Source organism: Pimephales promelas, chromosome 7 (genome assembly GCF_988280905.1).
Source record: "Pimephales promelas chromosome 7, fPimPro1.hap1.1, whole genome shotgun sequence".
In the NCBI taxonomy this organism is placed as follows: domain Eukaryota; kingdom Metazoa; phylum Chordata; class Actinopteri; order Cypriniformes; family Leuciscidae; genus Pimephales; species Pimephales promelas.
In genome coordinates, this window is record NC_142775.1 from 25,110,962 (window position 1) to 25,137,648 (window position 26,687).

Below are 26,687 nucleotides of genomic sequence, written 5' to 3' on the forward strand. Positions count from 1 at the left end.
AACAATTACGGTATGCTGTTTTTCCCAGAATTCTTTGATGAGTAAAAAGTTCAAAAGAACTGTATTTATTTAAAACAGATTTTTTTTTGTAACATTATAAAAGTTTTTAAAATTGTTACGCCCATACTTTTAGTAGGTCACAAAGGACAAACATTTGTATTTATGCTTCAGTCTCTGTGGAGAAGAAATAAATGAAAGGTAAAAACCCATTATATTATACAATAGTATTGTCAAACAGTGCATAAGAAACTAAAATGTGCTTTGTTTTTCCAATGATTTGCTCTCCATTGCAGAATAAGCCCTCCCTCACAAACCCTCCATAATTCAACAATCATTCATTCTGTCTGCCAGAGTCCAAATCAATCATTTCTACATCAGACGATACTTCAGGCCATTCTAATCTCATTCTGTCTTGGCACGAAACGAATATCTGATGGATTCTATTGCAAGTGGCAAACAGACACACTCAGCAGTGCAAGCTAAGAAAATCACGGGTTAAACATCAGATTAATTGATTTAATTATAAGACAATGTTGCTAAATACATGAACGAAGCATTGAATTTTTTACGTTGAATTGCAAAGCACGCAATATCAAGCGAAAATGTTACAGTAAGACAAGTAAATAGATTTAGGAATATTTCTGTAATTTAGTTTGTCTTTTTATTGTTTTTGGTGGTATAAATGGTTCAACGGTCAAAGCTGCTACAACCTTTACACTTCTCATTTTGAGGGGGTTTGTGGTGGTTAGTCAATTTGACAGTTGACTCAGTAGGAGTCAATGTCTGTGACAGATCACTAATGCATTGTGGAGTTTTCCTGTTAACAATGAAGATATTTTTTCCAATATCAATATTTCATATAATTATCTTGCTGACCCTGAACTGTGGTTCTGAGACGTCTTTAGCCTACAGAATATTTGTGCCGACCTCCAGAAATTCCTGTGTGCTTTCTTCACTGAAGTGTGTTTTACCTCTACACTGGAAATGTGGCTGGGAAATACTAGCCTGAGAGGTTATTTATAGTAGTCAACAGTAAAATATAAACACACCTAACAAAGTGTGGCCTATACTTAAATAGTTTTGTGGTAAAAGGTGGGATGATTAAATTGCATTTAATTTCTAGTGTAAATCAATATTTTTCTTTCATAATTTAAAAACAAATGGTTATAGAAAGAAACAAGGAACATAAAATGTGACATAAAAGAATTTCATGGATGTGACCACAGCATGATGATATTATAAATGCTGGTCTCTGTTTAAAACCAAGCGTGCCGCTCGCCACACAAGTCCTGAAAAGTGAAGCCAAAGGATTTTGATCGCTGCAGTATATGTCTTAATCTAATCTAATGGGACGCAAACCAAAGTAAAAAATCCAATTACATTTCAATTATGTTTTTTTCCTAAGATGGTCTCTGTCATTTTAGAAAGTTGTCATCACGCAGATGTATGTTCAAGTGTTTGTTTTCAAATAAGTTTGATTTGAGTTAACCATGGGAGTGTTGGCGAGACCTTGATGCCACAGCTCCACCTCAGGATCACTAGACCCTGTGCAGACTCGGGCACCAAACAACGTAATCAGCAACGACCATTACTGGGATATTTCGGCTTCATTTTTCTACTGTGGAAGGAAGTGGAGACACGGTATCCTTTTTTTTTTTTTTTTTTTTACAGGCTATATTTAAAACCAATTGATGATGTGCCTTGGTGTGCCTGGAGTGCACATTGATCAGCTCGTTGTCTTTTCTCTTTCCTTCTTAAATGTTTTGCTGAGCAAAAGAGGACATCTGGAGCTGGTCGGAGTGATGGCTCTACAAGTGTGTGATGCTGAAATGGCTGCCAGCAGACTTTATTCCTTGATGTATTTGGGTATTATGTGTGTTGAGAGAGCAGCAGGAGCAGAGAGGAATGGATGGATCCATACAATGCCTTTTACTCTCTGAACCAGCTTTACTCAAAGCGCTCATAGTTTCGAGTTTGTCTTACTCGTGGTACCATGTCAATCAACAGCCTGCAGGAGAGAGGAACAATGGAAATATCCACATTAGAGAGTGTGGATGACAAATGTCTTGAAGTTATGGAGAATATAAATAGATGTATATAAATAAATGAAATACACTTACTTGACTCCATAAGCTAGAATGACGAGTCCAATCAGGACCCCAATGGTCCCATCAAGGTACCAAATGTTGGGATAATGCCTAAACACCTCAGCACTAATGAGGATGGAAAACCCCATGACACCTCCAACCATGGAATTGAAGCCTTCAGAAAGAAATAGAAAGAAGAAACAATTTTGTTTGTTATAATTATTTTATCTTCATGACACATTCATGTAAGAAATAAATATTAGAAGAAAAACTTAGAAATGTTACCTTGCTAACTAACCAAAATAAATATGTTTAAGTACAAAAATTATACTAAAACTGAAATAAAAATAAAAGAAAGTTAACTAAAATTGAGTCCTTACAAAAACACATAAGGACTAAAACTTAAAAATTAAAATGAAATCTGAAAATATAAAACTAAAAGCTAATCATTTCAAAGTAGTGTAATTGTATATATATATATATATATATATATATTAAATAACATTGATAGTCATTGGGCTATTTGCTATGTTCATTGACTAGGAGGCACCATGAGCAAATAACCTGACATGAAATGTGTTTGTGTGTGTGTGTCGTACCATCAGTGATTAGGGCTCTGCTGGTCAAAACCCTTCCCAGCATGAACTTGGCAACAGCAAGAATGGCACACATGAAGCCACTGACGATGGAAACGCTGAACAGGAAGTCATCCTGGCAGAGAGACAGACAATAAAAAAGACAGAAAGAAGAAGTGATCACAGTAGAAATGACACAGGGTCCATATGGCTGAATTATAAACTCGGAGAAACTAGATCTCTTAAAGGCCAGCGGAATAAAAGAGGGATAAAAGTATAAGACAGACTTTCAGTCTACCTTGAGCTGACGTAGAGATGAAGTGCATTCATCTTAAAGGTGCCCTAGAATTTGAAATTGAATTTATCTTGGCATAGTTAAATGGCAAGAGTCCAGTACATGGACATGGAATACAGAGAGTCTCAAACACCCCTAAAAAATAGGCGAATCTCCACATAACAGTCCGTGACGCAACAGTCGGGATCATTACAGTTTTTTCTGATTGCTTAAGCACATTTTTTGTAACTATTGGCTAGTTTTGCAAAACTCTACACACAAATAAGAAAACCTTTCACCCAATTATCAAAACATTGTAGTTCTCTTGCAAAATCAAACACAGCTAGATTAACTCTTCACACCTTCGTAAAAATTGTGTTTTTGTATCAAACAGTAAACACAAGCCATCATCTACTAAGCACACAATGTGCCAACTACACACTGATGGTATGAATGCAAAACACATCTGGCTTTTGCTGTCTCTGTTTACAGATGTCAATTTGAGGTCATACTTTTGTCATAGTGTCATGTAAACATACAAGGATACAAACTTCAAGTATTGGTGTTTATTCACACTCATAAAAACCAAGACAAAGTCAGAACACAAAAGAGTAATTTTGCAAAAAAAAAAAACAAAAAAAAAAAAAAAAAAAAAACAATCAGCCTACATCATGTCGTCTTTCTGGGTTCGGCCGCAAAATTCCGTCCACACATCGCATGCAATATCCTCCAGTCCAAGGCACCGGGGAAAATATCTCCTTGAATGCCTTATCCAGGCCTGACATGATGCCTGGTCAATATCTTCACATGCCTCCTCCATTGCCTGTAAAAGTGCTACCTGTTGATGAGGATGACGGTCGTACACTTTCCAGAACTCCTCAATGGGATTTACGTAAGAATGGAGAGTATGGAGGGAGGTTGAGTGCCATGAAGAATGTGTGGTCTGTAAACCAGTTGCGGACCAAAGCAGCCCTATGGAAACTAACATTGTCCCATATGATGACATATCGGGTATGCTCTTCAACTCCACATCCTCTCCCTCTGCCTCCTTGTCCTCTTCTAGCTCCTTCCTCCAACTTCTTCACCTCCACGTCCTTTTCCTCCAACTTCTTCACCTCCATGTCCTCTCCCCCGGCCTCCTCTGATTCTCACTCTTCTCACTCTTACTGCTCCTTCCATTGTACTCCACACAGACAGCGTACCTGTGACTTATTTATAGTGCTTAGGCTGATTGCAAAGTTAACTAATTTTCTAAAACAGTTTTCACATGTGAAAGTGAGCCAGACAGTTGGCAAAATAGTGTTAATGATAGCCATACATGTGTATAATTTTGCTAGTTGTGTTTAAAGTTCTGCAAAAAGAGTGTTGTGCAGTGAATTGTGCCTACAGTTTTGCAAAGTGTGTGTTACAAAATTGCAAATTGAGTGCAAAGCAGTTTTTGTGCTTTTAGTTTTGCAAACTCAGTGAGTGGTTTTGCCATACGTATTAATAGTTTTAGAAATTGTGCTACAAGAATCACGATTAGCGCCTAAGCATTCAGAAAAAACTGTAATATGTACGCATCCAAAAATTTGAATATGCCAGCCCATGTTCAATGCCAGGCAAAACTGCGCAGCCGAATCATCGGAAGTTCTGCAGGCGAAGAAACAAGCGAGGATCATAGGGAAAATGGCAGATCATAACAAATGTTATGTTCCAGGCTAAGCAGGGGATGTGAGGACTTTTCATACCCTTCCCACAGAAAAGAAATGTCAACTGGCATGGTTGATGTTTATCTATAATCGGATAACATAACAAATATGAAACTCCAAGTAACGAGCATACATAACGTACTTGGTTACTAACGTAACCTCGGTTCTCTCTAGAAGAGGGAACGAGTAGGCTACTGCGTAATATCTTAAACTAGGGGAAATCACTTTTCCACGGTATATTGAAGCCAAAAATTATCCTTAATTTTGAATTTATGTAAAACGCGTTGCAGCAGCATGCAGACATAGGCAAGACGGCTTTATTTGACAAGGCATCTAATGTTAGTCCATTTGTTTCACTGGGCCCGCAGTGAAACAGCCAATCAGAGCAGAATTCCTCATTATTATTAATGACCCTTCCAAATAAGGTAAAAACAGACCATTTCATTCTTGAGAATATGAAACATTTATAATGTAATAATAATAAAAAATAAATAATATTTATTTTTTATGATTATTACATTATAAATTGCATTATATATTTCTCTCTGATCACATATACATATTATAATAATATATATTACGAAGATTATTAATGAATATATAATTACATTATATATTAGTAAATATGTTCTCACATATTTTTTCAATATATGAAAAGCAACAATTCCTTAAGTATTATTCAATATTTTTGTAATATATTAACAATATATTATTCTGTATTTTTTTTAAACATACTGTTAAACCATTTAATATATTGATCATTCATATTGTATATGGGAAATACATTTTCTTTTCATCAAGAAAAAGGAAAACGAAAGGTAAAAATAGCTGTTATAAATAATAAAATGTCTCTTATCAGTCCTTGGGACATTTTCAGGTGCAATGCCAGAAGTATCATCTGAACTACAGCTGTTTTTGTCTCTCTTGTTTTTTTTCTCTTTTCTCTCCAAAGTAAGAATGTCAGCTTTCCACCCACACAACATCCAGAAGCACTTCTCCAACATTTCTAATAAGACAGTTTGTTCAGAGACCTTCATCTCTGAGTAACAGCTGACAGACAATGAATGTGTTTCAATTCAGACCAGACGTTCACCTTTTAAGCTAGACCGGCTAGTTAAGACTGGCCATTTGGATTGACTGGACCACACAGATTTCAATAAGGCTACCTCAGAAATTCGGTGTGATGGCTATTTGCCAGTGAAGGGTGCTGACATGGAGAGACCAGGTCTAACGAATTTGAGAAAGGAGCTGAGGACTGATAGAATGAAAAAAAGGACAGCATATTAAAGAAGGTGGAAGCCAATTTCCGATTCATCCATCCTAATGCAATGAGAGAACCAAAAGAAATTATGGCTTAAGGCCAGCACAAATCCATCACTAAAGCTGCAGCGTGATATTTCATTAGCACTTATGGGGCAAAACGAGGATTGAAAACTCAGCTTTTCAGGGAAGAGGTGGCATTCACACATTCGGTGACTTTATAATAAGACAATTTTAGCATGTTTAGCATGCTTACATAGTATTTGACCCCTGCCTGGACTGATCATGAGAAGCATCATGATCATGGAAGCACTGTTATTTTAGTACTTTTAGCTTTAATCTTTTTTATTTCAGTTTTATTTTTTGTCATTTTAGACTGACAGTAACTTAAACTTATTTTATTTGAGTTAGGTGCCACGGCAGCATTCCTAATTTTTATTAAAAAAATGTAAGTTTCATCAAATATTTATATCTTTTTTTTTATTTTATTTTATTTTTTTATTAGCAAAAATGATTTAGATAGCAATAGCAACCCTGGATGTAAGTTTCTCATTCCACTAGTCCACTAGAAATTGGCAACATAGTTCCTCTAAAAATAGACACATTTAATATGATTTTTCACACATTACAGATTCATCAAGTAAACTGCAGAGGACAGTGATGAAAACTAATCTTGACCCACATGGCGTGAACCATAACAGACTCCTGATCCCTGACTCCTATTATTCTTTTTGTCTCGGTCTATGTCTGACACCAGATTACTGCTGTTTCCTCACACTCATTAGTATTTCATAGATGAAAAGGGTGGGAACTGCAATTTCCCAGCCCGAGAAATAAACACTGAGTGAAAATACTCATTTGCATTTAGATTTTCTTTTATAAGAAAGGTGATAGCTTTAGGCCATCAATGGACAGCAGGAATTGATTGTCATTAAAAATTAAAGGAGTCATCTAATGCTTTTTTTCATACAAGTTAATTTGATTCGTTAGGGTCTAAATGAAAAGTTTATAATATATTTTAATTAAAAATTGTCATTATGTCGATTTTGTCGATTATGAGCTTTGATCACTCCGCCTCTCTGTTCTGTTGTAGTTACATAACGCATGCGGAATGTTGCCTTGACAACAGTTGAGGGTATTTTGGAGAAAAATATGGTAGTGGGAGTCTCTGAGGATACATCTGTGCAATCGTATCAGTTTGTACCAGAGTCGGACCCGGAACAAGATGACGACCACAAAGAAGTTTGACAATTAAGGCTCGAACAGGACGTGTCTGAGTGGTTGGTTAACATAATGTCACTTTGATCCATCTTTGTATGTAATGTTACTGGTAGGGTAACGTTACAGTAACTTAGTGAGATGTACGAACGCTATGTGTTTAACGTACCGATGTATAATGTTACGTACTCAATGCGTTATGGTTATTGTATTATTACAAAATGTTGTGTCTGCTAATGTATCCTGCGTGTAAACCTTAGCACGCATCGTGAAGCATGAAAGCAATTTGCAAAGATTACTATTAAGGTTAATACAATTTTACAGTCACTTCTTCTGAAGGTGAGGCAGGGACATGAATAGTTGGTACCTCTTCTTTTTTCAGGAGCAGTTTCTTAGCAAAACCAGCTTTATACTTATCCTCGTTTATAAAGCAGTCTGCTGAGAAATGATTCACGCAAACATGAAAGCATTGATGTTGCTCGTGGGAAAACAAAACTCCCTTTGAAAAACAAAACTCAGCCACTGTGTCTTCAGTGGTTCGGATTTAGGAACATCAACATGGGCGCTGTGTTTGTTATTACACCCAAGAACAGAACACCACAATTGCTTAGACGCCATTCTGTTCCAGTGTACAGCACTTTGGTACAACTAACTGTTGTTGAAATAGTGCTTTATAAATAAATAAATAAATAAATAAATAAATAAAGAAAGAAAGAAAGAAAGAAAGAAAGAAAGAAAGAAAGAAAGAAAGAAAGAAAGAAAGAAAGAAAGAAAGAAAGAAAGAAAGAAAGAAAGAAAGAAAGAAAGAAAGAGTGTATCAACACTGATGATGACAGCTCGCTCAGGGCGGGGATGTGTTGAAACGCTGCTGTCAATCAACAATTGTGGGAGGGGCGTCCGACCATGTGAGGTAATGATGGTTGCACTGTCAACACACATTTCAGTACAATCAACTTGTACTGAAAGTGCATATACCATTATGACCCATTTAATAGTTTTTAGCTTCAAGCTGTATAGCCATATTTTCCACTCTACATTATTTCATATTTTTTTTCTTCCTACCTTACATGTTTCTTCATTCAACATAAACAGAGATTATTTTGTGATGCAGAGATAAGTAGAAAAGTCTCTAGACCTGGACATTGATAAAAATTTTGTTGGTAGAAGATCCAAGAAAATCTTGTTCAGTAATGTCACATAATGGTGTGTATCAGTGCTCAGAGATTTACCAGTGGTGTAAAAGAGATGAAAATAGGGATAGAGATTAACTCACAAAAACATTCATCACCGCCTCTGAAATTATTATTCCATAGCTCTTTGGAATGGTGCCAGTCTTTGATTAATTAACGGACAAAGACCTGTGTTGTGACTGCTGGGAAAAGCAACATCTGACCTTTGAGATGAAATAATGGCCCTGTCCCAAATGGCACACTTCATATGCCCTTTTGGTCTTGCAGACGTACAATGGCAGCTGTGTGCGCATATAAATATGACACCCTGACATTGAACTCACCACTTCAGGAAGAAGTTTGGTGGCCAGATCATGGATGGCCTTCCCCAAAATACACATAGACGACAAGATGAAAATTACTCCCAGGATCACACATGCTCTGTGGATGGAGAAAAGCAGAAAAGTTATGTTGATAAAATGATTCAATTAATAAAATTGTGTTATTATGTTCAATTAATAACATTGTATTTTTATGTAGATTTAAAATAAATTAGATTAAACTGATCAAAAGTGACAGTATAGAAATAAGGTTGAAAAATATTCTGTTTCAAACTAATGTTGTGCTTTTTAACTTTCTATTTATCAAAAAATCCTGCAAAAAAATATGTTCACACAAATATAAAGCAGCAAAATTGTTTTCAACATTGATAATGAGAAGAAATGTTGGTTGAGTGCCAAATCAGCATACAAGAATGATTTCTGAAGGGTCACTAAAGATTGGAGTAATGATGCTGAAAATTCAGCTTTGCCATCATAAATAGCAGTTAGATAATGTATCTAATTGATTTATTTTAAATTGTAAAGACATTTCACAATACAGCTTTGGTGAGCATAAGAGACTTATTGACCTGAAATGTTTGAACGGTAGCATATATTAAACCTACTCTTTGTATGTGTAGCTAATGTTGGTTCAAGGTTGAAGCCATTCTAATCCATTCTGAAAAATATGAAAACTGTCCACAATGCATGTTAATTTTTCCTGTGTGACAAGCGGCCACTGGTACACCTACAAAGACCTGCATTTCTTAGTATTGCGATATAAATCTCCCACTCTAACACATCTACCAGAAAAATGAGATTCACAATCTCCAACCAGACCTAGGATGAAACCAGCAGCGAAAACCTTTATCAGCATAATACGTCTCAATTTGAGACAGTCAAGGTGAAAGCAAGAAACAAAGCAGATCACTCAACAGACTAGACAAGCAACCACGTTCAGACTTTAAAAATGTTGCAATGAATGTTGGTAGCATTTAATCTAAGGGCATTGTGTTCAAATTAAGATGTTTCACCACAATTGTACTAGCTTTACAAGGAACAGCGCTGCCAGTGAATTGCTGACTTATATTGTAATATGTTTAGAATATGTTTTATGATAATATCCGTTTCTGAGAAGCCAGTGAACTGTCTTGGGAGATGGTATGATGGGGATCCAAAGAACACAGTTCGAGTGGGAGAAGTTAAACGACAAGCAGTGGAAGGGTTGAAGAGCATATACAGCTGTGCTCTTCCAGGCAAACTAAAACTCTGGTGCTTTCAGTTTGGTCTACTGCCGAGGTTGCTGTGGCCACTGACTATGTATGAGGTTTCTTTGAAAACAAGTGGATAAGCTGGAAGCGTCAATAAGTTCATACATCAGGAAATGGTTGACTTTATAGTAAAGGAATATTGCAGCTGCCAGACTCTGCTTTAACCGAGGAGTTTAATTGCGCCAAGGTCAGACTGGAAATGACCTTAGTAGAGTCACGTGACAAATGTGTAAGGGAGGCAGCACCTGTGTTAAAAACTGGTAGAATGTGGCCAGCAAAGAAATCTGTGGTAGAGGCAAAGGAGAGCGTGGGACAACGCAAATTGGGCTGGGAAGACCTTTGGTCATTGGAAGAGAGTAGGATCAGTTTCCTTATCAGGTCAACCTATGTTGTTCTCCCATCACCACAGAACCTAAACCTCTGGGTAGGAAACGATCCCTCTTGTCCTTTGTGTTCATCACCTGCCACATTGAGGCACATTTTGACAGGATGTAAGGTGGCTTTTAGCCAAAGTTAACGCCGGACAGAAGGAGATTCACATCATATGGACGGAGGCGTAAATCGATGGAGAAGCATAATTTACTGTAAGATATGTCTTAGTTTGTGCTTATCTTGGCGAAAGCCGAGTACAAATCAGCATGAAGCTTTAACATCTATTCTCGTGTAATGGAAATCTTATGAATGTTGGGGTAAGACTTTACAGTAAGAGTCCATTAGTTAACATTATAATGCATTAGTTACTATGAACTAACCATGAACAACATCTCTGTTCAGCATTAGTTAATATTTGTTAATGGTTACTACTCACACATGTTCTAATGCAATAATTCACATTAACAGCATGGACAGTTAACATTAGTTGACACATTAGTTAACATGAATGAACAGTGCCTGGAAATAGCTAACTGTTTTGTAAGATTAACTTAATGTACATGTTTACAATAGTTTACGTAGCAGTACATTTCTAACTCATCATGTTACCCTAAATGTAAAAATACTGTTGTGTACCTTAACACTCTTTCATATATATATATATATATATATATATATATACAGTAGATCAGGCATTGATTTGTTGGTAAACAATTTTTTACAGCGTAAAAATATATTGTTCATGTTTATACACACTTTACTATCATTACTTGCATTCAAATAAGTAATTAATGGATTAAGTGAAAAGTGTACACTTTTCAACATTAACTCATGTGTTACTAACATTTGTAGACTCTTTATTGACATGACTTTCCATTAATATAGCATTTATTAATGGAATTTATGAACCTTATTGTAAAGTGTAAGACTGGTAACACTGGAGTGTTCACACTCTCTGAGAGAACAAAGCAAATTAACATTTGAACTCCCCCTCGTGCTATACTTCTCCTTCTCGTCCCACATGGGAAGATCACCAAAACTCACATAAGAACATATATATGGTTTAATGTGAATGACTATCATTGAGTATTGTGTTTAGTATCATTTGAAATGTCCTAGAGTGGATGGTACAGATGTTGCATTCCAATAGAGTTAAACATAAGGTAATAAACATAAGGTTTTTTAGAAGTTTGGGGATAACTGGCACACAAAGGAATGTGCCCTTTATACATGATCCTTGGCCCAAAAAGATAAACTCCTGAATGCAAATCCCCACTGTTAGCAAATGGTCCACTCCAACCCCCAGTAAGTCTGGGAGGGTGAACACAGTAAATTTCCACTGCAAACTCATGTTTACATATGAAATGAGATCTGGCTATATAATGAAATGCAACTAAGATCAAAGCCTTTTCTGTATCTCAGATCAGCCTGTGAACGCTGAGTCACAGAGACTCAGCATTCATGCATTTCATAATGTTGGGTAAAATATTTTCCTCTTTGTTCTAAAATATTTGATGGTTTGCTTTGATTATCTTTCAATTGATTTTGAAATTGTAATAATACATTTACCTGGCATAATAAATTGTTGTATTTTATTATTCTAACAGACTTTCACTTTATTTTCATTAGAGTTGAAAGGAATAGTATATATATATATATATATATATATATATATATATATATGCAGTCACCCTCATGTTGTTCTTCAGAACACGAATTAAGTAAGATATTTTTTGATGAAATCTGAGAGCTAGGTCCGAAGGTCTTATCGGTTGGAACAACATGAGGGAGAGTAAATACTGACAGAATTTTCATTTTTTGGGTGAACTATCCCTTTAATTAATGGAACCTTATTGTAAAGTGTACCAATTTGGGTCACAGAGGAAGTATTATTCATTATATTTAGTGATTTGCTGCAGGTCCTTTGTACCATGCAGTGCTACATACCACAGTCAGCTCATCTTTTGTTTACTTACATGTATTCTCTATGGGCAGAGTGCACTGCTGCAGCGTTGCTATAGCGCCACAGCACTATAATGGAGGAAAGAACATCTAACGTCGCATCAAACTGAAAAACAACAGTGATTCTTCAGTGCTATAGAAATGATGCTCAAAGCATCTCACTACGTCATAAACTGAAACTGAATCCAGTGATATATTTAGTCTTATAAAACATTCCCAGAGCTGCCTTTAGCACAAGCATGTTAACACTATTTAATAATATTTATTCATTGAATGGTAACTGCACATTATATTTAACACACACTTCCAGACATCTTTGCCTAAAGAATAAAATGTAATTCATTCCTGCATTGACATTAATGTAACTCTAATATGATCCCTGAGATGTAGGAGTAATTATTTTTCATGACAAATATATGCAGATATGAAAATAACACTGAAAATTATACTTACAGCAAATCCAAAAGCTGATGCGCTGTGTCTCATGAAGGATACAGCTATGGGAAGAGCAAAAAAACAGAGAAGAAGAATAAAGAAAGATATATCTGTAAATCAAACCATATAATATTGCATAGTACATTTTAACTATAGTGTAAAGGAGCTGATGTTGTTTCTGAACTTTAGCTTATTCTGAGCTCATTTTTGGCAACACCACATTAAAATTAAAACGTAGCATGGTATTACTTACCATGACATGGAATTATCCATTCTATTCAATTTAGCAACAATTTGGTAAATAATTTTAAGGCGACGTAGTTACATATTACAACTTACTAATAACAGTAAATGATGCATAATTACAAGTAACTAACACTAAAACAAACCCCAACCCTTAGAAGTACAATGTAGCTACGTCACCTTAAAATAAAGTGTTTACACAATTTAGTTCTATTCTATACCATGTATAATATAATATAATATAATATAATATAATATAATATAATATAATATAATATAATATAATATAATATAATATAATATAATATAATATAATATAATATAATATAATATAATATAATATAATATAATATAATAAATTAGAATACAACAGACAAATTTCTTTTGGAAAGGCTGGTGAGGGGATTGTTACATTTGTGTAACATCAGTGAATTTTTAAAAAAGAGAAAATGCCTTCTGTACATGTTCAGATCTGAGCCCAAACTGACAGTTCATTCACAGAACAGATCTGTTGTACAGTGTCTTCTGTTGTTATCAGTTGAAAGTGTACTTGTCAAATCCCTTGTTAGATTTAGCGGTATCATAATACAGAGCCAAGTCAACCCAATATTTGCATCTATTAAAATGTGAACAAAAAAAAAGATTGCCCACTGTGTTTTGACTTTTTTGACAAAGCTCTCTGACTGCAGAGATGTGAGGCTCTCCATTTTACCAACCGTGAGCTTGCATTTGAGAGGCTCTATTTGCTGTCCCCCTCTTGAGTGAAGAACTCTCACTGTTCTATTGATCTCTAACTTTGAAGACAGACTCGACCACCACGTGTCATAGCAACAGAGGGGCTGCTCACCGCATGATAGCTTACCTTGAAACAAAACAACAATTCTGCTCCAGATCTGTTGTTACATATGGAAAACATGTAGAGATTTTGGTTCATTAAAACAACTGATAAAACAACTGGGGACTTTTTCAGAGACCATAACAGATGTTGATGTAGTCTGTGTATTATAATATACAATATACAACACCAACAACATCAGAAATGTGGCATTGTGGTCAGTACATGAGACCCAGCTGGGTTGCTCACCACTCAATAGTTTGGCCCAGATATTTGCTCTCCCCAATTTTTCTCTTCCTTTCCTAACTCTCAATCAATAAAAATGTGGCAAAAACAAGAAAAAACACTCTTAAAAATAAAGGTTCTTTACTGGCCTCTATTGGTTCCATAACAATCCATGAAACCTTCCATTCCATAGTGCAAATTCTTTGGTGGAGTGGAGTTCTTTACACTAGAGGAAAAAATGGTTCCTTTAAGAACTGTTAATTGAACGTTTGGGGAAGCAAATATGGTTGATTCCATGTCATCGCTGTAAACCCCCTTACCCCTCCCAGCTTTAGGAAACTTTATTATGAATTTATAATCAAGATTCCTTGATTCTATTTAGCTGATCAACAAAGGGCCAAAAACTATGACTGGAATGTGAAAATACTAGAAAGAAAAACAAGCTTACAAGCTTAATTTTAAACATGTGCAATTGTTTGCTGTTGGCATCTGTAAGATTGCTAATATGAGCAGACAAAAAAAGTACATGATCTGCAAAAGATAACATTCACATTCTTACTGGCCTATTTGCATATGGAATATTCCCCCAAAACTGAGCACATACGCAGGAATGTGATGATCAAAGAACCCTGTGAGTGTAGTTGCAGCAGAAGAAATATGCCTGAGAAAGTAGGTCAAAAAAAGTGTAAATGTCTCTAGTCCAGCATTACATCAATAATGGTGTTAATATTAACAAGAGAGAGAAAAAAATCACAGAATTATGTATTTTTGTTGATGGTTTTGTAATTACTTTAACAAGCACTTATGGGTGTGGTGTTCAGGTGTCATTAAGCCCAAAGTATACTTTGTTTTGTTTTTTGTTTTGTTTTTTTGTGTGTGTGTGTTCGCTGGCTTGTGTGTAAAGTCAAATGCCTATAAGTATACTCCATTTAATAGCATGCAGGCACAAGGGCGGCCGACACATGCGCTCCAGAAAGTTTCATCTTTGTCCAGTCTGTACTATATTTCTCTCATAACCCCCTCACACAAGCACTTGTCAATGCGGCGGCCGTCTGTTGTTGCAGTCTACAGTAGGGATGTAACGTTTCACTCGCAACCGGTTGAAAATCGATAAAAATGTGTGACTAATCGCGATACATATTTTAAACAGCAGGGGATTTTTATTAAAAAAAAAAAAAATCCAGTGGCACATGTACTATTTTGGTGATGATGAAATTTGCGTCACGTACACATAGAAATCGAAGTACACTCTCGCCTTTAAACGTTTCTATAGTGTATCTTATAAAGGTTTGTCCAGATCTTTGACAAATGCAGGTTTGACTTAAAGGGTCATTTTGCATTAAGCTTTCCATTGTTAGAAACTCAGTCATACTATTGAATGGTCGTGCAACACTCTCTCATTTTCCCCTGAGGAAGTGGGAATAGTGGGAATAAGGATAATAGGAGGGATTTCTGTAAAGACTACAAGCATTAGTTCCCACCCTTTCAAACCCGCCCATAGGGATTTGGACCTATTGCGCAAACAGACCTATCACAGATCAGTGTCAGTGTGTTTAATTTCACTGGCAGAAACTTTTCGAAAATAAGGATGAAGGTACTGAATACGCAGACGGATGCATTATGGAGGATTGGGATTATACACATGCCAGCCATCTTTTTTTGGAAGCTAAGCTAGCAGGCTCTTGTTCTGTGGAGAAAGCTGAGTAGGGGTTACCATCCTCTTTCTCCCGGACATGTCCGGCCGTCAATGTCTGCGATTCAGCTTTTGCTTTCTGCAGTCGCCATTCATTGTTTACATGTACAGCGTTTGTTTCAATCTAACTGAATTCATTCTGATTGGTGAATCTGAATGTAGTTTATATGAATGCTAAACAAGTGATCAGTTGATGTGCGTTTTAACATCGCTAAGAAAATTCCCGCACCTCCGTGAGAGATACAAGACCGGTGCGTCTCACAGGTGTGAGGTGTCGCTCATTGGTAATCACGCCACCGGCCTCGCGCGGTCCTCCCACGGCCCTCACTCGTCCTGCTCGCCACAGTAAACATAATGAATGGCGACTGTAGAATGCAAAAGCTGATTCCCGGACATTTTGGGCAATCTCGAAACATGTTCGGGCAGACACATCACGGAGACTCACTAGTGGCCTAGACTTGTGGTTTAACTACTGCGTAGGGTAGCGAAGCAAGTGCATTCTGGGAGTTGTTGTCTTTCATCCACATAAGCCAAAAATACATTTTCTGTCTTTTCTCAGTCTAGAAAGCTCCAAATTCAAAAATGTTTCACATTTCTTCTATATAAATGACCCATTTTAAATACACATTCACATACATCCAGAGGTGAAGTATCCCTTTAAGATTCTAAGTCAGAACACAAAAAAAACAAAACACAAAACAAACACAAAAACTGGTTGCTAACAAGATACAAGACATCTATTAACAGGAGAAACGCTGTAAAGGATGAGGCAGAGGAGAGAGAGTGAGATGGCTGGAACATCTCTGATTTGCACTCAATCACTATTTTACATTCAACTTCTTCCAGACTCTGCTGCATATGCTCCAAAGTCCCTTTCAAGGAAACTCAGTTCACTCAGAGGCCATTAACAACGCCTCTGGGCAGCTATTTCAGGCATGCAAGACCAACTGAAGTTTACTTGAACGGAGAGCATGCAGCGAAAACTCCAAAACTGCTTGACAAACTAACATTTAAATAACATCTTTCAAATCAGCCAAGATTGGTCAGTTGATTTGCCATGTTGACCATCAGAAAGCTGTGAGTGACTTCTGTGTGAGTTGTGCTTACAGTAATTCATCAATACACTATAGACAATATACGATGGATCTTTTTTGTGTTGCAGTTTCTCCGATTTATAGCAATACGAAAACACCATCTTGGTATACAGTCTTTGATATGGTCTGCCTGCTATAGACAGTGAGCAAGACTAAGCTTAAAGGGATAGTTCAGCTAAAAAAATAATACTGTCATCACTTGCCTTCATGTAATAACAAACCTGTATGACTTTCTTTCTACCATGGAACACAAAAGGTGAATTTTTTGGGGAAAAAATCCTGCCCACTCTTTTCAAAATTGGTCCATACAACTTGATGTTAATATGTCTTCTGAGTTCAAATTTGTATTGGGAAAAACAGTCATCATTCGTTCAGTCAGTCACATCATTCTTTTGAATGAATCATTCTTTTGATTCTTTTCAAAGAAAAGGTTGAAGTCAACGTTTGAGCAACTAGATGCAACTAACCAATGCAACCAGATGCAAGAGCAACTAATTCCATATTGAAAGAATACAGAAGAAAAAAAATACGCAAAACAAATCTTATCTGGGTTCAGCCTCTTATAACGTGTGGCTGTAGTAAAGTGCACAATGATGAAGGAGATTATTCATCTTTAATGAATAAATCCAAAAAACCTAACACACAGGAGGCCACTTGGAAAATGCAATAGCACAACCACTTCAACATAAACGAGACTGAAGGGCCATTTACAAAACGTTTTATGTGTTTTTTACACAACCCACAGCATTTTGGGGGCTTGAAATTCAAACATTTGAAAATGGGTTTCAAAGTTTTTGAAAATGATACCGATAAACGTCTCTGTGTAAACTACAAAAACACGACTCTGTGAAAATAGTGATGAAATGCATGTGTATTATGTGTTTAAGTATGTGCGTTTGGTGCAAGTGCTTTTTAAAAGAATGCATATGTGCGCATATTCTTAACAAAGTGACATCACAAACTACTGTATAAATAATACCGTGTTTTGTGTTTTAGTCGTTTAGTCATTTTTTCGCATTCCGCATCAACAGGGATTGGATTGTTTTGATAATACTTCGCGTTTTTTTTTGTTTTGTTTTTTTTTTGTACATTGTTGTCAAGTAAATGTGCCCTGAACCATGAACTGAGGAAACTAATGGCTTAAATGCACAGAGTAATTAACAGAACTAAGAACAGGAGTGGAACTAATGATTAACCATGGAAACAAACTAGCAGAGTGAACTCAATGAAACCATAACAGGGAACAGAATGAAAGCTACACCAAAACATAATGGACATACTCCTGACAACAGAATGACAAAGAGATTTAAATCTCCTTCCGTAATGAACGAGGAATGGTGGGAGAACCCTTCTCTCAGTGCTTCAGGCTTATAATGGCCACCACTCCTGCTTTTCATCACACTAATCCCCGTCTCAGAGGCCCGGAGCTGACTGAAGATGTCATTCCTCTTGTAAGACTGTGTGTGCTATGAATTTCAAAAGAAGGCAGAGACGTCACTGAAATAGAAAGCAGGATTTGCTGCTTTCCTGATCATATCTAAAAAGGCAGATCTGTTTAAAAGCGGTCACAAATTGCTAATAGCTTTGTTTAGCACTGTAGACTTAAGATGTCACAGGTAATCATGTAATTTCCCCTTTTAATGACTTATTTGTGGTGCAGTGCAACTCATTTGTTATGAAAGGCATTTTTCTGAGTGAAAATCCAGTACATTTCTAACAGACTGCATAAATCAATTGCCAGTGTCTTACTAATTCGACTGTAATCTATTTGAAATCAATTTTAGGAGCACCCGAGAAAGCGTCACTTTGAAAGAATCAATGGACTTAAAGGAATATCAATATACAACATGCTCCACTTCGAGTCAGGATAATGACTGAGCCATCCCACACAGGTCTATGTGAATATTCACCATTTACCTCAGTCTGGTCATTTCTGCAATGAACATAATTAATCGATTGATTCCAATGCAAATGAATGTAAATTCCTCGACCTCGTAGCAGTCACTTTGGGGACACTGGCTATCACAACAATGCTCTTCCTCAGCTCGGAAGCAATATGTTGTCTTTAATAATTCACAACCTGCAGTGCTGGACAATTTGCCACATGCAGAGTGGAGTTTACGGCACCCCCGCCCCTCAGTGCAACTCAACTGGCGCTGCCGTCAAATTAAGAGAACTGGATTTGAAAAATGGTGGGGTTTAGGCTTTATATGAAATATGCTCATTATATGGTGCCTTAAAAGGTCTTAAAAACAAGTTCAAGTCATGTGCTCTGTGGGTGAGACTAGCATTGAAGAAGCTTAAAAGTGTACACTGAGGGTCTAACATCTTGCTATTCTTTGAATTATGTTTAAAATAACCTGATTTCTGGAAACTCTCTTTCCACAAACAAAAATAACCAACCAATCACAGATCTCCGCTGTCTTATTGGAAAGAAAAAAGTACTGATTGAACCTAAGGGGGAAACAGCATTTGCAAACACATTTGCAGTAGCAATATTATTCAAGAAGTATTAAGGCACTTTGTGCATTCATAAAGTAAGCTGTAATCTTAAATAGAATATTTGTACTGCTAAGACCTTTAGTCGAAGGACAAACAAACAAACAGAGTGAGTATAGTGAAGCAGTATATCAGTGACTTATTGCCCCAGTGACTTGGCTGGGGGCTGGAGGAAAAGTGTGACTTTAAATTGATGTTTACACACAACAAGAATTTACACTTTGCCTTATGCACATTCATTTAGCATAATCAAACATGAAAAAAATTGCAAGTGTATCTGTCAGCATTTCACAAAACTACAAACAACTGCACGTTAGCCTGCCAAATTTGAATTTTACATGACTCTTTAGATTTTCTTTAGAAGTCATTAATCAATGTGAATAATTATGAACTTATGTATATTATCTCAATATAATATAATCTCAATTAATAATAATAATAATATGTTATCAAATAAAATGTTTTTAAATAAAAACAAAAGCTTTAGTCATATTTTTTTGCCATTGGATATAAAACTCTTGACAATATTAAGATTGATATTATTAGATAAACATTTAAATAATTTTATGTAACAGAATAAAATGTGCCATTTCGATGAAAATGCAACGTTTTCTGTGATTATTGGTTAGTTGAACAAGTTGGAGTTGATCTCTACCTTTATCAAGAAAGCATTTCCCTTATTCTCAGGATTATTCACAGATTCCAGGTATTCCCTCTTGTGGGACCCGCCACACGCCCGACCCGACTTCTCTGTGGTACCGCATCCAGGAGCCCTAATCTAGGTTGATTTATTGAGGTCACACTCACAGCACATGCAGCTCACGTCTGAGCTCGGCTTCCAGGAGCCCCTTGAGACCAGAGACTCCCAGCCAATATGGCCGGTCGAGCAGATTTGCTTGGCTGCCGTTTATTAACAGGGAGAGCTCTGCACCTGCTTTCTGCTGCAGAACGTTATACGCTTATATATGCCAGAATTGGGGTGTTTTGGGGCAATATTATGGTTTGTATATGTGTTTCAAGGCATTTAGATTTAATGCTGTGTGTGTGAATCATGTGACAGGATTGGCATGTCCACAGACATATCTGATCCCCAGTCAGTTGTCACACTCACGTAAACACCCCATGCGGTCAGTGTGTGGCTGACTGCATAACTGAATGAATTCTGCAGGACTGAAAAGAATAATCAACGTCACTTCATAGACACAGTAAATATTAATAATAGAATTTTAATATTTTTGGAAAAAATAAAGATGAAAATATTATGTTTAATTAGTAAATGCTTGACAGCAAAAGCTTGTGATTTTTATTGACTGTGACTGAAATAAGAATGAATGAATTAATTTAATGGTCACTGCTAACTGAGAGATAAAGAGAGAGTAGACAAAACATCTAACTGGAATGAAATCATTTTTGCAATTACATTTTTGGATGGCAGACAACTGATACACTCCAGATACTAATGGTTTCTGACTAAAATTTCAGTCTCCAGATGTCAAAAAAAGCTTAAACCAAGGCTTTAACTACCTTGTTTAAACAGATAGGATATGCTCGTTGATATAATGACTTCATATTACTCAAAAGCTTGGTGTATTTCAGAGCAGCCTATTAGACAATGGCACAGTGGAAACTATAACTATATCGGTAGATAAAAATCATTAATCATTAAAATTACATTTTAAAATTTAAAACCCAAAAATGAAAATTCTGTCATTTTTTACTCACCCTCAAGTATGAGTTTCTTTCTTCTGCTTAACACAAATGGAGATATTTTGAAGAACTTTGTCACCACTGACTTCCATGGTGCTTTTTTTTTTCTACTATGGACGTCAATAGTGCCAAACAACTGTTTGGTTTCAATCATTCTTTAAAATATCTTCCTTTGTGTTCAGCAGAAGAAAGAAACTCATACAGGTTTGCAACAACTTGAGGGTAAGTAAATGATGACAGTTTTCATTTTTAGTGTGGAGTATCCCTTTAAACAGTGAAAAATTTAAACATAATTCTTTATGGTGAATTTGAAGGGCTTTAAGATGTCTAATAAACCAAATTACATAATCAAATAGAATTGTAAAAATTGCAGATTACATGTCTGCCATTGGCCAACCAAACTCATGTAATTGGTTGAGTAAATCTCAAAGGAGTAGTTGACAACACACTTTTCTAGGGAATCATTTTAGAATTAGCTTACCAAAATATTAAAGACAGAAAAAAAGTATTTTAAATATTGAAGGTTGAAAGCTGACCTGATAAGCTGACATGCTTTAGATGCACCTGCTCAGCACGTGAATGTGCTGTAGGCTGCATGAACACATGTCTGAGGTCATGACAACAGGCTTCCAGAGAAGCAGCTGTTCCTGTCCATATTTTAACAACAGCAGTACAGGAGTTCAGGTGAAATAGACTGTAATGTCCTAGTGTTAAATATGGTGTCCTTTCTTGCATTCCTAAATCATGTATTTAGTTATATTTAACCACATTTTTTTATGCCAACAAAGTTTTTTTTTTTTTTTTTTATAGGCCACTGTAATTTTTTTTTCAACAGCTTTTTCAGCTGCATACATTTCTATGTTACGTATTACTTGAAACAAAATTGAAACAAAATTACCTCAGTCTAGGCTTACTAAACTGCACTAGCCAGGGGGAATTCAGGACCATGGATAGCAGAAGTCCACTAGGTGATGTTTCCTACCTTTGAGCTAGACAATGAGAACACATAGACCAGACAAATATACAGCAGGAATATATACGCAGACTAGTGGAACTGAATGCTGACAAGAATACCGTCAGTGGAAAAAGAGCTATTCCACCATGCCTTATTTTCGCAAGAAGAAAAGCCCACGGTGGTGATTCTTGTTGAAACTAAGGCAGAAAGGAAAAAAGCTTTTTGACGTTTTTCTCAAACAAAATGTTCAAACTCTCCACATTCACATATTGCCACAATCCATCCGGGGCACAGAAAATTTTCTGAGGTCTCTGTCGAAGGGATTGCATATAGTGTTAGGTCCCTATAGTGCCGCAAATATCTGAAAGATGGGCAGAAGAGGTGCTGGCTTTGCTGTGTCATCAGAGCTTAAGAGCTTTCACAGCTCATTGTCAGCATTAATGACATAGACAACAGCAGGAATATCAGGCTGCTGTAACTTTAAGACCGAATGCACAGACGGAATATACTGACACACATCCGGTTTCACTTATGACATAACCGGAAGTATACTTGTCTATGTGTCCGTTCAGTAAATGCTTAAGTGGAATCAATTCAGTGTTTGAGCACTCTCTCTCTCTCTCTCTCTCTCTCTCTCTCTCTCTCTCTCTCTCTCTCTCTCTCTCTCTCTCTCTCTCTCTCTCTCTCTCTCTCTCTCTCTCTCTCTCTCTCTCTCGGGAAACGAGGTAAAACACCTTTGAACCCCGCACAGTTGGAGGCTCGGTGAAGAGCTGGACTGAAAAAAGAAAATTCTGCATTTCGACTGCATTTATATGCTTATGCTTATACGTCGTCATGCGCCATTGGCCTTTCAGATGTGAATAAAGGTGTCTTCAGCAGATGGCGCAACAGATATCCAATATTCATGCGTTGTACCTCGTTTCCCTCCTTCTGGGACAGTATTTACTCAACGTTATTGCTCCAGTGCTTGTGCACATGTAAAACAACTCTGAACTAAAAAAAAAAAGCATCATAACAGCAGGCAGAAAAAATCATTTAAAAGCCATGATTTTTAAAAACATTTTGCAAATAGACCACCACAGTCTCTGGATTCCATCAACAAACATCCCCTAATAGGCATTGACATTCTCAAGAGAATGAAGTTCCCATGTGTTCGAGCATTTGCCGTTTCGTTTAATTTAATAATTAAATAAATGAGCAAATATAGAACAAACAAATATGTTGTAAATAAATTCAGGAGACAAATTATATGTGTGTGACAAATAGACACAAAGGAGGAAAGGAAGAAAGAAAAGGCTTCCCGAGTCATTCAGGTACAGTTTCACAGTGACTAATGATGTGTCCCATAAACACCTGCAGCATATCTGCTATCAGGACACTGGTTCCATTATCAGAAAACAATTTTGTGATGCCAGTCCCACCTAAATGGACTCGAAGGAGAACTCAACACCGAGACTTAATGTGTTTAGACAGGTTCCTAATGGAGCAGAATGGCAGACATCTGCAGTGCTCTGCTCAGGTTACAGGGCTACAAATGCATCTCATTTAGTCAACCCTTTCTTGATGCTTTAAGCAGGTCCTGCAGAGGGACAATAGCGTGATGAACTCAGCTTACAACAGCAGGGATGAAAAAACTAGGACAAAACAATAAATCATCACCATCTTATGTATCATCATTATCATCAACATTGTCAAAATAGTTTCAGGCAGCACAACATGTTAATAAGGTGAGAAGAACATTCGGTGAAAACGGGGTGTGACTTTAGGTGAAATGTGTTGCTGCACTGAAAATGTCACCAACCACGGTCCTTTTAAAGGTGATGCCACATCTCAGTGATGATTCACAAGTAAAAGGCCATGCCTAATGATTTATAAAGAACTGGGATTACATGTGAGAAACTGAAGAGACCAACATGGATAGCATTACAGTACTCGCAAAGTATCTGAAGTAAAAACGTTCTCCTGAATGCTTGGTTGAACTTGATATAAGATGCCTCTCAGCAGGACAGGAATAAAGACAGACAGCTGGGAATAAAGTTCAACTGCAGTGAATAAATCTTCTCTGTCTTTTGGCACTGTGTGCTTGTATAATCCATTTTACTATGAAACTAATAGCTGTAGTGCATGTCAGGACGAGGCTGATGAAGACAGCAGCGTAAAGATACAGCACTCAACCAAGACCCAACAAGCTCTTATTGAAGTTGTTCTAATGGGCGATATTATATTTCACACACGCACTATTTTCATAACCCCTAATTAACTCTGACGAGCGCTGTATGTATCTGGAGAACTTGGACTCAGGTGGTTAAATGACAGTTCAATTAAACAATCCCATTTGTAATGTAAATTTATCATAAGTTCCCTATCAGTCAGTCACTCTCGGCGTACGCCGTGACCAACAAATAGGAATCTCGCTAGAGAGGCCAATCTACTTAGGCCCCGTTTACATGAAGGGAAAACGCAGATATTTCCCTGCAGATTGGCCTCTCGTTTACACGAAAACCCCGTTTTTATCACAGAAAACGATTATTTCTAAAAACTCCGGCCAAAGTGGAGATTTCTGAAAACGTCGGATATGTGTTGTCGTGTGAACAGGGAGAAATGACGTTTTAGGTTCTCTCTTGTCGATTCTGAGGATTCTGATTGACTTGCATGGATTTATCCTTAACCCCTACACTGCCGCCAATAGCTTTGGCATAGTTATGATGGCGCTCAACGGCGTATTTATGCGGGTGTGTGAACAATGTTATACTGTATTTGAAATAACATTTTATAATATTTGAAATATTCGTTTCGCTAAATACCCGGCTTTGTGTAAACGTGGCCTTAGAGTAAAACTAAAAGAGCACAAATCCACATTGGCAATCATTTACATCAGCTGTTCAGCCATGCAGCGCTCGTATATTCCACCTCAGCTTTTTTCTTTGGTGCCGAGCACTTCGATGATGGGTTCTCTCAAGCTCTCAACGGGACCTTTCCTGACTGCTATGGCTGATACAGCGCGGTACCGCCCAAAAATTGAAATGGAATAAGACACTGCACCTCATGTTGAAAAGCATGGTGATACAGTACAACACATTAGTTCATTAAAAAGGGTGAAATTGCAAGCTAATGACTCACCATTATCTATTCTCATATTCAGTATTATTTTGGTACCAACCAGCATGGGCTCACATTGGAAGGGCTTAATTAAAATGAAACTGTCTAGTTATTATTCCACATATCATGACACTGAATTCCCATGAGTGCCACTTTGATCCTGTGACTTTCTAATTTTCTACTATAAACCCAGTTCAGGTGTCATTTTAGGTGACATATATCATTATAATACATCTGAATATCCCAAAGTTTGCTGCTTAACCAAGACATTTATATAAATACAAATGTATTTATAAGAATAGCAACCTTGTGTGTTGTTATTTATTTTATATAATTTTATTTGTCCTTATATCTTCCCTCTTGGAATAATGCATAATGTCTACTTCAATAGAAGCAAAATACTTGTTTGTCACAACATAGATTTTGAGTGATCTATTGCTTTCTGTTTTTACAGCCAATGTAGTGTTTGAATGTAGTGAGCTACTGCAATATGAGGAAGGTGACACTGAAAGAACAAGAGAGATGATAATTTGCATAAAAGGCAAATATTCTCTGAGCTCATTTGGCATTCAGCCAGTGAAAAAATTTGATGTAAATGAGTTTCTAGATACTGTTAAATGTTGCTATGCCTTTAAGAATTACTAAAAGCTTGTATTTCCTTATTTCAAATGCAAATTGTCTTTCATATTCCATTAGAGAATATCCTGAGTAGCACTGAATGTAAAGTTAGAAGAGCGAGCAAACAGTTCCTGCTGTAAGCCTCAATAAATCTCTGAGCTTTCAAATAAGATGCATTGCCTGAACTTATGTTTTATTTTTGTTTTTATTTCCATTTTATTTAATAATTACGAGATTCAGCATATCATATGATTTCCCAATTCACTCGCATGAAATATCAGCAAAAATGTATGTATTCAGGCCAAACCACAAAAACAAAGCTGGGTGTTCTTCTTCCGAAAGAATACGGTCACAAGCCCCACATCACTAGCATCACAAGAGTCATGATGTCTGTTCAGTGAAGAACGATTTTTTACAGTGAGAGTGTGACTGTGCGATATATAAGAGTGACAGTGTAGTGACTGCTGCCACATGCCACATCGTTATGTCTCACAAAACACAAAGGACAAGTTAAGCATGCTTTTTCAGCATGAGACATTCCGATTTTACGTGGACAGATGAGCCATGGGTTTTGTGCAAATTAAGGCTACGGAGGCAGAGAAAATCGACTGGTACAAACTGTAGACACAGTCGATATTGAATTTAAAGCAGCTTTTGCAGCTTTTGGAAAGTTCGCAGTCTCCGACAACACAGTGACTACTGTCATGTTAAATGTCCAACAACCATATGCACTGTCATTACGGACAACTCGTGATAAACAGACTGTCTGCTTGGTATGGGCCAAATACCAACTTCCTCTTCTCAACATTATATTACGAAATAAATATTACAAATATAGACAATATGATGTGCATGAGTCAGAAGGGTGTCATGTGTGTCTGTTTGTAAGGTGTAGGTGAATGTAGATAACTGCATTTCAAAGCGTATTACAAAAGAGAGATGAGAAATTGCTTTTCTCCTTCATTTCAGGGCATTAGCATTAATCTTCATTTCTCTGAGCTCATGTCTTTCGAAAATTTTACCTGCTTTTCACAAGACTTGAGACAAAGGAAAAATGACAAGAAAGAATGAACTAAGATAGTAAG

The 26,687-nt window shown here is 36.7% G+C and overlaps 1 protein-coding gene across 1 annotated transcript in view; it reads right to left on the minus strand.

Moving 5' to 3' along the window:
• Positions 1 to 1,815: 1,815 nt before the first annotated feature.
• Positions 1,816 to 26,687, minus strand: part of tmem163a (transmembrane protein 163a) — a 35,804-nt gene continuing 10,932 nt past the window's right edge. Inside the window, exons 3-8 of the mRNA XM_039655691.2 lie at positions 12,653 to 12,696; positions 12,214 to 12,305; positions 8,619 to 8,715; positions 2,687 to 2,798; positions 2,121 to 2,262; positions 1,816 to 2,008 (exon numbers count right to left, since the gene is read on the minus strand). Of these exons, the coding sequence (XP_039511625.2) occupies positions 1,948 to 2,008; positions 2,121 to 2,262; positions 2,687 to 2,798; positions 8,619 to 8,715; positions 12,214 to 12,305; positions 12,653 to 12,696 (548 nt within the window). The 3' untranslated portion in view covers positions 1,816 to 1,947. The remainder of the gene's footprint in view (positions 2,009 to 2,120; positions 2,263 to 2,686; positions 2,799 to 8,618; positions 8,716 to 12,213; positions 12,306 to 12,652; positions 12,697 to 26,687) is intronic.